This window comes from Harpia harpyja, chromosome 22 (assembly GCF_026419915.1).
Source record: "Harpia harpyja isolate bHarHar1 chromosome 22, bHarHar1 primary haplotype, whole genome shotgun sequence".
NCBI classification, from domain to species: Eukaryota; Metazoa; Chordata; class Aves; order Accipitriformes; family Accipitridae; genus Harpia; species Harpia harpyja.
In genome coordinates, this window is record NC_068961.1 from 17,389,929 (window position 1) to 17,403,030 (window position 13,102).

The 13,102-nt window shown below is 41.0% G+C and overlaps 1 protein-coding gene across 2 annotated transcripts in view; it reads left to right on the plus strand.

Moving 5' to 3' along the window:
• The window catches only part of NCK2 (NCK adaptor protein 2), an 88,471-nt gene extending 82,681 nt beyond the window's left edge, over nucleotides 1–5,790 (plus strand). For both annotated transcript variants that reach the window (XM_052773851.1, XM_052773852.1), the window contains exon 5: nucleotides 3,384–5,790. In XM_052773851.1, coding sequence (XP_052629811.1) covers nucleotides 3,384–3,578 — 195 coding nt within the window. In that variant the 3' untranslated portion in view covers nucleotides 3,579–5,790. The remainder of the gene's footprint in view (nucleotides 1–3,383) is intronic.
• Nucleotides 5,791–13,102: the final 7,312 nt, after the last annotated feature.

Below are 13,102 nucleotides of genomic sequence, written 5' to 3' on the forward strand. Positions count from 1 at the left end.
AACATCCAAATGTAGCAATTAATTTAAGAGGGAGAAGGGAGAAAAATTGGCCAGCAGTTGAAACAAAATAGCTTAAACAGTAAATAAAATAAACAGACTTGGAGCAAATCCAAGGAGGACAGCAGGGAACCAATTCAAGCTGCATCGAACCAGCGTACTTTGTAATGGAATGTTTAAGAGCAGTAGTTTATCTAGAGATTTTTTTTTTTAAATAGTCTTTTTAACCATTTTGCATGTTTGTTAGAGTGGGAAAGAACCAAAATAAAAACAAATGCAAGTCCAGTTGCTTTTGCTGTTTGTTCTTGAATCCTGTAGAAGTTACTGTGCTGAGGCCAATAAAGGGTTTCAGGATTCTTGCAACAGCTGTTTGAGCTCTTCCATCTCTTTGCACCGGATGATGGCTCTCAAAAGAGTTAGATCAGCCTTTCCGTTGTGTGTGTGTGGGGGGGTTGTTTTTTTTTTTCTTTAATTAAATCAGATCACGGAAAGAATAAACTTTGTAACATATTCTGGAGAAAATAAGCGATAATAATGTCTTCTATTTATGCATCAATCTAATTAGCAGCTCTAAGGCTGGGAAGAATGGACAATAGTTCAGGAGAATGTTCATTCATTAGAGTTATAATTAAAATGGCAGGAAAAGTATTTAATGTATTGTGTAGATCACCTCACAAAGATCTAAGTCTGGCCAGTGCCTGGGACATAGGACAGTAGATCAGAGCTCTAAGACCTATTCCAGCACCTCTGTGTGTCATTAGCACATCCTTTCTGGTCTAAAGATAACAATTCTTAGCAGATACAAGGAACGATGAAAACTCATAATTTTGGCATGCTGAAAACAACTGTGCTTTGCCAGAAAACATTAAAATTTTGTTGAGCTTGAAGTGATTATTTCACTTATTTTTAAACCTTTGTCATAACATCTTTTCCTGTTCCTAAAACAAAAAAAAAAATGTGTTTGGTTCAGATTATGAACTTACCGTTTGTAAGTTCTTCTGTTTTAAATGAAGGCCTTTTGCTCACTGGTTTTCGTTTGCCATAGGCATCGCCCGTGGAAGCAGCAGAACTTAGTCAGCAAGGCTTGATCTTGTTTTTTGAATCCTGAGCAGCTAGTCCGTACGTGCTCCCCTCAACTGAAGAGACCCTACAGACTTGCCTGGCAGCCTGTGGTTAGAGCACAGCGATCAGCTCGCTGCCCAGAGCCCGTACCCTAAATTTCTCCTCCGTGAGCCCAGGGTCCCGGAGCTTCTGCAGAGCTTCGTTGGTGCAGGCCTGTGCTTCGTTACCGTTTAATGGCTGCCCCTTCTGAGGGCTATGGAGATGTCCATCGAAACGGGTCCTAGTGGTTATGGCTGCTGGAGGGTTTGTCCACGCCGCGTTCGGGCTCTGAACCACAGCGCGGTGTTGGTGCAACTGGGTTAGCTTTAACCCAGCGAGGTCGGTGTTGAAAATAGGTCAGTCTTGGTGTGAGTTCTCTGCAGCCTTGTTTGCGGTGCTCCTGAGGCAGGGGTTTCATATCAGAGCTGGCTGGCCTAAAATAGCAGTTTTTGAACCTGGAGCTAGGGATGGATGACCGGGCACGAAACATATCTTGGGTGGAGCACTGGAAACCCCAAAGATAGGCTCTTACGCACATTTCTTTCCATCCCTTTCCCCCACCCTCCCCAGTCCTCTCCTCTTGGCTGTCACGGGGGGTGTTGCCTGTATTTTGAGCCGGTGTCTTTGGAGCTGCTCGGAGCCCGAGGCAGCCTTCCTGATGGAGCCTGCGCGGACCCGGCCAAGGCCCCGTGACACAGGATTATAGATGGAAGGAGTAATTCTCCTACGGGTGTTAGGTAAAAACAATTTTTAAAGAAGCGATGGAGTCGGAAGGGAAGGCAGAGAAGGCATCGGTATTAAAACAACTGAGGGGGAGATGCAAGGGATGAGATTTTGGGGATAGGCAGAACGTGGGGGATGCGTGGGGCAGAGACCCACATCACTGCAGGAAAAAAGATAGCGTGCCTGAGAAAATGCTGTCCTTCAGTTTCCTTGGGTAGGTACTCCGTGTGTATCTGACCCCCCAAGCGCAGCGTGGAGGGCTCCGGAGGCTGTGGTTTCACGAACCGAAGTCTGGTGACACCAGTAACGTCCGAGGGCTCCCAGTCCCCCCAGCTCGGTCCTCTGCTGTGCCACAGCTCCCCTCGTGGTTGTTCATAAGGCGATGCTGTGAACCAAATAGTCCCTTGTGGGTTTTGTTTAGCCTGGACGAGTTCAGGTTCACGGCGCTGGCTTGACCACAGCAGCAGCGTGGCGGCGGGGAGGACCGAGGGACTGCAAGAGGGCCGTGTCTGAAGTCTAGCCACGTGCCTTCAGCGGGCAGAGACCCTGCAGCAGTACCGTTACTTATCTCCATTAAGTGCTTGCTACAAACTCTGGTGTGTGCTTTTTATTTTTTATTATTCCGTTTTCCCACTGGCCGGCAACACCAGCCTCCAGCCTCCTCTGGCGGGGCAAAGCCCATACTCCGATCTCTACAGCCAGCCAGCAGCGGTCAATGGCTAGAGATGGAGTTCAGCTGGAAGCGAGGGACAGCGTGTCCTTTCTACCCTCCCTACGGCAGCATGTGGCGCAAAAAGCGGAATGGTCTCATCCCGGCTGTTTGGATCACAGCATTGTCTTCATTAAAGCAACCGATCGCCAAGATGAAAAGACTTATCGTGTGAAGTTGTTCTGTCCTGAATAACTTAGTGTTTAAATTTTGTGTTTTGTGGGTGGTGGTTTGATGGCGAGATTTGTACTGTGTTTTTATTCTATAGTTTGTTTTTTTTTTTTTTACAAAAAAGCTGTACTTAATAGGAGAAATTATTCCCCATACATGTGGTAAGAAGGTAAAAGGTGAATGTGTATTTTGTCTTTTGCAATGCAAAGCAAGAACAGCCCTCTAGTGGTGGTCACGGCTCTAAAAAAAAGCAATATGGGCAATTTTATTCATCTCACCCAAGCAATATTGCAATAATTGCTTTCTCCAGGACTCTCTAGCAAGGAAGCCATAGAGGATGAAAGTTTTTCTCTTCTCCTTGACATTCTTGTGCTTCTAGACTGAGTAACTAAGATAATATTTGCAATTTAGTCATGTAATTGGCAACTTCAGACTGTGCATCTGGGGAGCTTTCACTTAACTGTCTTAACTGTGCACGTTAATAATGATGGCAATTATTTATTGAATAATAGACTATTGGGTTTCTTAAGTAGCTAAAGCACCGAGCTGTGGAACAAAGACTAGCATAAATTACCATCAACTATGTGACACAGTTTGTTCCTGAAACCACAAAATTACGCCTTCATTTTGTTCACTTTTATGTAATTCTTTTTTTTTTTTCTTTCTGAATTCTTCTCAACAGCCCAGTGACTTCTCAGTATCTCTAAAGGCGTCGGGGAAGAACAAACATTTCAAGGTGCAGCTCGTGGACAATGTCTATTGTATTGGGCAGCGTCGCTTTAATACTATGGATGAGTTGGTGGAACACTACAAAAAGGCTCCCATCTTCACCAGTGAACACGGGGAAAAGCTATATCTTGTGAAAGCACTTCAGTGACGTTGAAGATGGACTTGGCCACCTGGGCCTCTTATAATTTACAAGCCTTAGGTCCTAAATTCACTTTTATAGAGCAGAGCAATATCTGAAGCAGGCTTAAGGAATAGGCTCTTTCTAAAGTGTTTGCTCTGTCGGTTGCTGTTTGTCCTTTTTTTTTTTTTTTGTTTGCCTCTTTTTGTGTTCCAGTTCTGTTAATCTCCGACCACCTCTCTTCAGGTTGAGAGTTTCCCTTGGGTGGCCGTGGCAAGCACTCACCTTCCCGGCTGAGTTCAAAACTCCCCTCTCCTGTGTACGTTTACATAGTTAGCTCAGATCAAGGAGGGGCGTTTTCAATTCAAACCAGTGTTAATCTGTTCAGATTGCTCACGCAGGCAGAACTCTCCGTTCAGAGACATCGGGCACAGTTTGAATGCACTGAAGCTGCAGCTACTTAAGTGAGAGAGTAGACATAACAGTTGTGGCTGTGAGTTCTGTAGCTATATTGCTTACCGAGTAGTATATTACAAAAACTCCTAGTTCCTAGAAGCACTCTTTACACTGTACTCTGCTATTACATTGCCTCTCTGACTCTTTGTAAAGAGTACACTAATTAAAAGCATTTTGTAATAGTACTTCTTAAACTACTATGGTAAGATTGTAGTAAAAGAAAACTATCTAGTGTATTTTGGTCTTTAATTGCAACAAAGAGAAATTTTATTTGAAAGTTGATTACTAGAGAAAGAATCATTGAATTGTAAAGGCTGAATGTTTTGGTAATCTACAACCAAATGTGCCATCCACATAATGCTTTTTCCTCTTGCCCTTCTGCTTGTTTGAATTAAACGATTATGTATTTAATTCTCAAAGTACTATGTATCTGTAGCTGATTGTTGACACTAATACAGAAGATTAATAAAAACTGATCTTGGGATGGGGTGGGGTGGGCTACCAACACTATATATATATTTGCTTTACAGAAAGAAATCTTCGGGTTTTACAGAGGATGGTGTGGTTGGTAGGAAGAGACACACAGAATGTTTATGAAGAAAATGCATTTTTCTCTTTTCTTTACATTTAAACTCCTTTATGGTTTAAATATACAGTCTTTAGATGGCACATTCCTGAGATTGAAGAAGGGATCGTGAGATCTCAAAATCTTGCATACTCAGTTTTTTGGATATTGTAATAAAAAAGGTATTATGTCATGATGGAGTACTGGATTTATCCTTGGGTGGTAGTCCTGGTGTTGCTTTAGCAAGGTGAAATAGAGTGAATAATGAATTTGTTTGTCTTTGGAATTTGTGTGGCCTAAAAAGAAAACTTCTGCGACTGCAGAGAACGGTTTGATATGAGGCAGTGTCTAATGAGCTCTGTGTTACTTGTTTCTGTGATAAGTAAGTCTGCTCATAGCTTTAATGAAAACTGCAAGACGGAGCTGTTTCCTGGTACCTTTTTGCAATTAAAACATGTTCCTTACCTATTCTGTATTTCAGCCAGTGGTAGTACAGCTACCTCTGTGCATAACTCCAGTGTAGGTTAAGCAGACATCAGCGCTGTCTAACTTGCTTTGGTGTAAATCATACCACTACCAGGAAACTACACCGCTACATCTGCGAATGAATTGCAGTCTTGCTCAGACCCAAGAGGCAAGTACAGTTTTTGAAGTTCTACACACATACTATTTTCCCACCACTCTTGAAATCTTATTTCTGTAAGGTCATCTGAATTGACAACTGTATTTGAATTAACTAACAACTGTATTTTTCTGTATGTGCATTAACATACAGTTAACTGGGCAGTGACGCTTCTGCTTGGTCCAGCTTAATGAAGGAAAGCAGTGATTCAGAGCGATCCAGAATGGTCATGCATTATCCTGAAGAGCACCTACCCATGACTGTCTTCTAAGAATATAGCAGCTTTCCTTAGGAAGTTGGTGAGAAGTACCAGTTGTTTACAATCTACCTACAGAAGGACTCCACAGTGGGCTGCTGCTTAAACTTCATAAATGAATTCTGCAGAGAATGTCATTTTTTGCCTTCTAATACCTAGTTCTTTCTTTAGGTGAATCTAAGCATGTACTGAGTATGGCAGTGACATTAAAGTCAGCTATATGTTGTATGAGCATTTTCAGGTTTGACTGAATTGCTTTTCAGTCTCATTGATTCTTTGTAGTATTTGGAAAAATGATATATGGGAATGGTTTTCCTTTTCAGTAAACTGATTACTGCAATTACTCTTTCATGCCCCATGTTCATATTTCTGAAATGTTCCCCATTTTTCCTCTTCTAGGAGACTTCGTATGCCTCTCTTGATCCTTTTTTCACTTTTTTTTTAATAGTCACTTTTTACAAGGTCTGTTAGTTCCTAACCCCTTTCTAGCCTTAGTAGCTTAGAACCAATTCAAATAGATGTTTAAGTGAAGTTTTTACCATATGCTTTATATTGTAATGGATTTATCATTTTTTAATTTTTTTGTGTGTGTTACCTCATCCTCTGTAAACAGCTTCTGTGTATTGAGGTGTGAATTGTTAAAGTATTTTTCTTTGGAAGCAGTTAGTTAATTTACAACCAAGCAGTGTGAATGACTAGCTTGAGGTTTGGGTTGTGTTTTGTTTGGGGGTTTTTTTGGTGTTTTTGTTTGGTTTTTTTTTTCTGAAACAAGCCTCACCTTGGTTTTGCCCACACTGTATTTAATCAACGTGCTCTCCATTCAACAGGCTTATTAATAGTTCTTCAGTTCTTCCTGTCTTTAAGATAAGTTTCTGCAAGTTTTGCTGCATTTTTGACCTCATTTGCTGGATTGGGCCTAAGCATTAACAATTTTCAGTACTAACTGCTTAATAAAGGTGCAATAGACAATTTTATTTTTATTTTTATTTATTTTTATTTTCCTATTTATATGTACCTTTCTATCTTTTGACAAAACCTCACCCTTATTTTTTGACTACTTAAAGCCTCTTTGTCAAAGCTTGGGGTTGGGGTGGTGTGGGGTTTTTTAAGATGAGAGCAATTGTGGTGACCTGAGTTTCTTCACCTGCAGTTTTCATTAAAGGCTCAAATAATTTCTGATGGAGTAGAAGTGGTGATTTTTCTTTATGGTATTCAGTCTGGCTTTTCCCATCATCCCTGGTTTGTATAGGTGCGTAAGTTGTACTTCTAAGTATTATTCCTGTATGGCTGTTAATGTTTTCTTGCCTTGCTGGTGTTTACATAAGAATGTGAATGAGTTGCCTGAATCTATAGCAGTTGCTGTACTTTCCATGCAGTGGCAGGAATTTGAGATCCATGTTTTCACTTTTAGCTCCAGGAGCTTGTTGACAAGCTCCCTCTTCCAGTTATCTCGACTGTTTGTGGTATCACCGAATAGCCCTACCTTGAGCAGACACAAAAAGATGGTCAAAATCCTGTCACTTCTGAACTTACACATCGTAGCCTATCTATTCTGTAGCACTCCTCTCCTGAGGATGTTTTATTTCAAGGATGCTGTGGTAGCTGTTCTTCATAAATATCTACAGTGTAGTCCTTGATCCCAGCTTTTATGCTGTTCAGTCTCATGAAAGTATGTGTGTATGAGACCTTTTCCAAGGGGTGGGGAGACCAGTGTTACACCAGCCACTCCAGAGTGGTGTACAGCCCCATGCCAACTGGGAGCTGCTGCTCTTTGCACAAGCACCTACGCTGCCACACTACTGTTACTGATGGTGGTGGTATTTGGCCAAAAACGTTGGAGGACTTCAAGGCTTACACTGGTCTGCAGGTAAATGCTCGTAAGCTTCTGCATGGGTCCTGGGCAGCTGCCAGCCAGATCCAAATCGGAAGAAGCGTGAACCCATGGCATGGTGCTGAGTCTCAGCCTGAGAGTCTTGCAGAGGAGTACAGCAGAAACACTGAATACGGGTGTGCAGTGTTCAGCTGGCTCGCAGCGTCTGTCAGCAAAATAACTGCACGGTTGGGTACAAGGTAGCGACGGCTGACCTGATCTAGTATTGAGGGTAGTCACATATTAGGTGGGGACAGATTATTAGAGGATTAATCAAAGAGTGAACCAAGAGCATACCGGGTCAACTCACATGGATCTACTGTATTATAAAAGCAAAGGGTTTGCTTAGTCTTTGCTTTTGGGGAGAGAAGAGGTGATAAAGATGTGCGGTTGGGTAATCAACGTGAATATGGACTATATGAATGGACTGTAAAGTCCCACTCTTGAATGATTCTGTTTAGTGTTCTCTATTCAGGTATTGTTGTCTCATAAATTTATATGAAATCCTTAAAATTTACAGCTGTTCTTCCAAGCCTTTATTGTAGCTTTTCTATACTGTAAAGTTTGCTGCCTGGTTTAATGGTTTCACTAAGGGGAAATAGAGATCTTCCACATGCAGAATGATAACTTCTGTTGTAATGCAAAGTTGAATTACTTTTAAAATACCATTATACAATTTTAATTATAAAAATGAGTCAGATTTTGCCTAAATTATAAATCAAAAACTAGAATAGGGGTCACACTTCTTTTGGATTAGGTCTGGCAATTTACTTGGCAAAAGCTACTAATAACTGTAAGGGCTTTTGTTCTTTCTTGGTATTAAACCAGTTTAATTCAGTGATTTAGAGGTAAATGAAACCTGTGCAATCTCCAGAATCTGAATCTGATGAGTTCTGTTTTCTTACTCCAGTGGGACGGGATGACTCATTTTTAAATGGAAACTTGTTAACATATTTATACTGACTAGCTGTGAAAGGTGTATTGCTAAAGTAACTCTCAGCTCTTAAAATGCACTAGGAACTGTGAATCTTTCTATTCCTTTCTCTTCAGTACATCCAAAATTCAGTGCCTTTTTTAAGAAATGGAAAAGTGTAAACCAGCAAGAATACAGGGTGCATAGTCCTGAATAGTGTTATAAATCACCTGGACCACGTGAATGAAAGGTTTTGGAGTAAAAGGAGGATGCAGGTAAATGCTGCTGTTCATTCACTAATTGCTCCTAGGTGGAATAGGCTTTTAAGTAACAAGTACATCAGTTGTGCAATACCATTCTAGAAAGTATACTGCAGCTGCAACCCAAATGTGCACCAACTTTAGTATATGAGAACAATGCCTAGTATCTGTATGTTCCTGTGCTGGTGTCTTGCAAAAGCAATAGCTTATTGTCTTTTTCTCTATTTTAGGTGGGTATTCATATCTATAGCTGTTGGAAAATCAACACACAGAATGTTTTTTGACCTAAATTGACTTAACGTGAAATATAACCTATTTATAATACACTTAAAACGATAATATTTACTGGTCCTTTGCATGCCTCTGGAACCCTATGCTACTTTTGTATTTTAAAATGCAAGTTTTTCTGGCATATTCTTGGTGTTTCTTGTTAGAAAATAGATTGTCTCCCTTGTTATTTGAAATATCTACCCAACCTCATACGGAAGCTGACTAACAGAAGTGGCATGTAACCATTGATAGATTAGGCAAGTTTTTCCTTGCATTTTCTTTCATATGTGGTAATATTAAATGGTTTAGGAGTGGGAGGCTTAAAAAAAAAAAAAAAAGAAAAGAAAAAAGAAGACTCTTTAACTTGACAGATTATCATCAGCAGTGGGAGTCCACAGTTATGAGGAAAAAGTAACAGGTAAGAAATGTTCTTTTCTGTTCTCTTAAGTGAATTTGGTTTGGCATTTAGCTTGATACCATATGGCACTAGTGCCTGAACTATTACAAAGGTTAACAAATTAATGCTGACTTGATCCAGCTTAATGAAGGAATGGATAGATAAAATTGTAAATCTCAATGGCCTACTCCAGAAGATAGTAGTAATCTTCAAAAGGGGCGAACTGTGATTTTGGGGATTTTTTTTGTTGGTGGTGGGTTTTTATGTTTTGATTTTTGAAAGAAGACTTCAAAAGAGGTGTCTTGCTCCAGTTTTCAAGCCAAATTTTGCTTCTCAGCTTCTTCCTGAGAAGCACCTCTTTGGGTGTGAGCCAGGCCACAGAGAATATGTTAACTGGACTTATTCTCCCAGCTGTAATTGAAACTGGTGGTGAATAATGGGTTACTTTTTTTTTTTTTTAATTTTGATCTCCATTAGATTGGATACATACATCTATATGGTAATTAATTAGTGGGTTCTGTGGGTTACTGACTTAGCTTTTTTACCTGGGTTTAACTGTCAAGTTAAAATAAGCTTGATGATTTTTTTTTTTTTTTGTTCCTTTTTATGTCACAGAACCAGTAGTGCATTCAGTGCAATTATAATTTGTAATGCAAAGAAGCCCTTCAGTTGTGGGCAGCTGGTATGTTTGGAATACTAAGTCCATAGATGATGATGATAATACAGCCATAAAAAATCGTGGGTAAGGGCACCAGCAGACAGGCAGAGAGAACAGGCTCCTGGGATCATGAAGCAAGTATCGGATGGTTTCTCTCTGGAGAATTAGAATGCTTATTTTCATTTGAATACGCATAGCTAATTTGTAAAAGTGAAACTTAACTCTTTTTTTTGGTGTACAGTCTATTTATTCAGAAGTAAACTCCGGGAATTATCACTGTAGGAGGGAAAGTGGATGTTGAGGCCCTAAGAAAAGGGAAGGGTACTGGTGTTTGTGGCAGCTTTCCCACTGAAAATCCATCCAGGTTTATATCCCAGTGAAAAGTGGGATACTCCTCCGTGTTACTTGGTTTCGCTCTGGCGTCAACCTGACTTTGTGCTGGCATAACCTGTCTCCACTGAAGACAGGATAACTGCGATTATGGTAGAAGAGATTTCCATAATGTAGTCAAGGCGCTTGGGCTAAGCACAGAGTTCAAGGTGAAGAGGAGAGAGCAAGCTGTTGAATGAGTGTTCACCAGTAATGGATGGGTGCCATAGAGAACTCTTTTAATCCAGTTATTTTTGTCCTTTGCCTTTACAAATTCAGCAGTGGGTGCTGACATTTATCAGTGTTTGATGTTCTGTGTTAATAAGGCACAGAGTTGTTTTTTGTGCTAACAGGCAACTTTGATCAGATGTGCCACTTCTCTGGCTTGTCTCTGTGAAATCATTCTGCTATGAAATTCAGGATGGTTTAAGAGAAATTATTACATTTCTTTTTAGCTGACATTTCTGATGTGGTATATAGCACACCTACATTGCCAGTCCTCTGATGCTCTTTGGTGTAACCTCTTCTGGAAAAATGAGAAGTCTGAGCATGTTTCAAAAGTTAGCAATCTCGGCTCAGTCCTTTGCCATGTGGCGAGTGTTAGATTACCAATGATGGGCCCCTTGATGGCAATATCTCATGTTTTTTTAATGGTGGTCTTTGAGACTTGTGTCCCTAAATGAACATCAGATTTGTCGGGTTTTTTGTTCGTTCTTCTTTTTTTTCTTTCCTTTTTGATTTTTCCTCCACCTTTTCTTCAGAAATGCACATGCATCTGTCTTTGGCAGTCCTGTTACTTCCCAGAAAGTCTCCTTGGCTGCTGTTCTGAAACTTTGTGGGCCATTTGGAACAACAGCGTTTCCATCCAGTATTGGCTTAATGGGAAATAATACCCTTCTTGATGAATTGCATGATCCGGGGGGTGGGGGAATAAGAACCAAAGGTGCTTTCCTACTTTATGCTAGTTCTTGGAAGCACTTTGTGCTAATGGAATGAACTCTGGCCATGCTTTAGAAAAGAAACAAAAAAAGGGAACAGGTTACAGGTCTGGTTTAAATCAAATCACTCTGTAAATTCTTGCAGATCATTTTAAAACTGTAAGAATGGAGGAGCTTATTATATAATGCAATGCCAGGAACTACTTTAGTTACCGATGGAAGGAGGAGACTGCTTTTCTCAGCATTAGCAGAATGTTAATTCTGCAATACTTGTTGAATTTTTGAAAAGCCAACCCAACCACCTTCAGAAACATACCCGAAACCAAGCTGCGCTTACTAAATACAGTTCTGAACCTTTGAGGATAAGGGACCACGCAGTCATCTAGCTTGAATTTTTGTTATTTTTCTGTTAACTGCAACGATTTTACTTTCATGATGACTCAGATGAATGAATTTTCCTTGTGTGTTTTCTAGCGCAGTTGCATGTGGTCTAGCATCACTTCCATTCAAGCCGGTTGAGTTTCCAGGAATCCTGCTTGTCCTGTGCGTTGTTCTTCTGCGCTGCTTTCCTGCCCCATTTGCTCTTGGGTCTCCTACTCTGCCTTTTCTCTTTTCCTCCTCTGTTTTCTGTTGTACCGTAAAGCCTCTCAAGTTTTTCAGCTCCTTCTTCCTTTCTTCAGTTGTCTCTACTCTCCCTCCATTTTCAACCTTTAATATTTAGAACCTACCTAATGAACAGGAAAAATTGCTGTACTCCACACTTCTCTCTTTTAAATCCAGGTTGCAGAGAAGCAGGCCCACTTCCCCGGCTAGAGCTGTATTTGTGCTGTGGGCACCGCAAGGAACAGGCCATCAAGCGACTGTATTGCTCGAGCAAACCTGTTCTTATCATTCACAGAGGTGGTTCGCTGGACGATATAATCCCAGCCTAAATCAGCACCTTGAATTTAGGGCTTCACTGCATGTGTTCTCACTGCTGAAGGCTTGGTGCTCAAACTAGCTAAGAAGCTGCGACTCTGAAATGGAGAGGGGAAAATGACACGGTCAGTATTTCCACATATTTACCCCAAATGTCACACAGTGTGCTCCTCAAAACAGGGGCAGTGAAATTCTTATGTTGGTATTTGGGGGTGGTTGCCTACCCCTCCTTTCCTGCTTGCCGAAGTTTCTTCTCCTCGACCTGCTGGATGGTATTTTCCAGTACTGAAGAGAGAAAATACCAAGGATTCCTCCAAGAGAGGAAGGCTGACATAGTGGAGATGTTATGCTGGCATATAACTATAACACTGTGTTGTAGCTGTAAATGACAGTTCATACTGTTTATTGGGACTGTTATAATTATGGGGTCTGCTATAAGTCTTCGTTCAAAAACCTGATACTGTAAACAAAGCCCTTTAATTAAAAAAAAAACAAAAAACAAAACCAACCCAGCCCACGTACAAAAGGAAGGAACAGCTCAAACTGAAGAGAGCAGCCAAAATAATTGCTGGGTACTGTACAATGATGATGGAGAGCAGACAAAGAGCATACACCAAGGAGCCATGGAAATGAAGCATCATAAAAGGACTGGTGACAGATAACACTATTAGGAGCGCGCTCACCCACGCGAATGTGATGATACACATGTTGGCATCAGTGAGCAGGAGGGAAGTTCAAAACGATTGCGCAAGGTGTTTGCTAAAGGACCAGGCTCAGCAGGCCCAGGCTGGAGGAACTTCAGTTTCGTTCTGAAGCAGTTCTTGCTTTTTCACTTGAGATGCAGAGACTGGGTATAAACAGCAGCGGGCTTGAATAAGCAGTCAGCCTCTGCTTCTGCGGTAGGAAATGAAGACATCTAAGAAGTCCCCTTTGTCCCGGGTAGGTGTGTGTGTATGTGTTTACTTTCCCTCCATGTAAAGGATTTCTTCAAATTTGATTTGTTCCAGAACTAACTCACTTATCCTTTCAGAATCAGTGCACACATTTCTGTAGCAGAGTGTT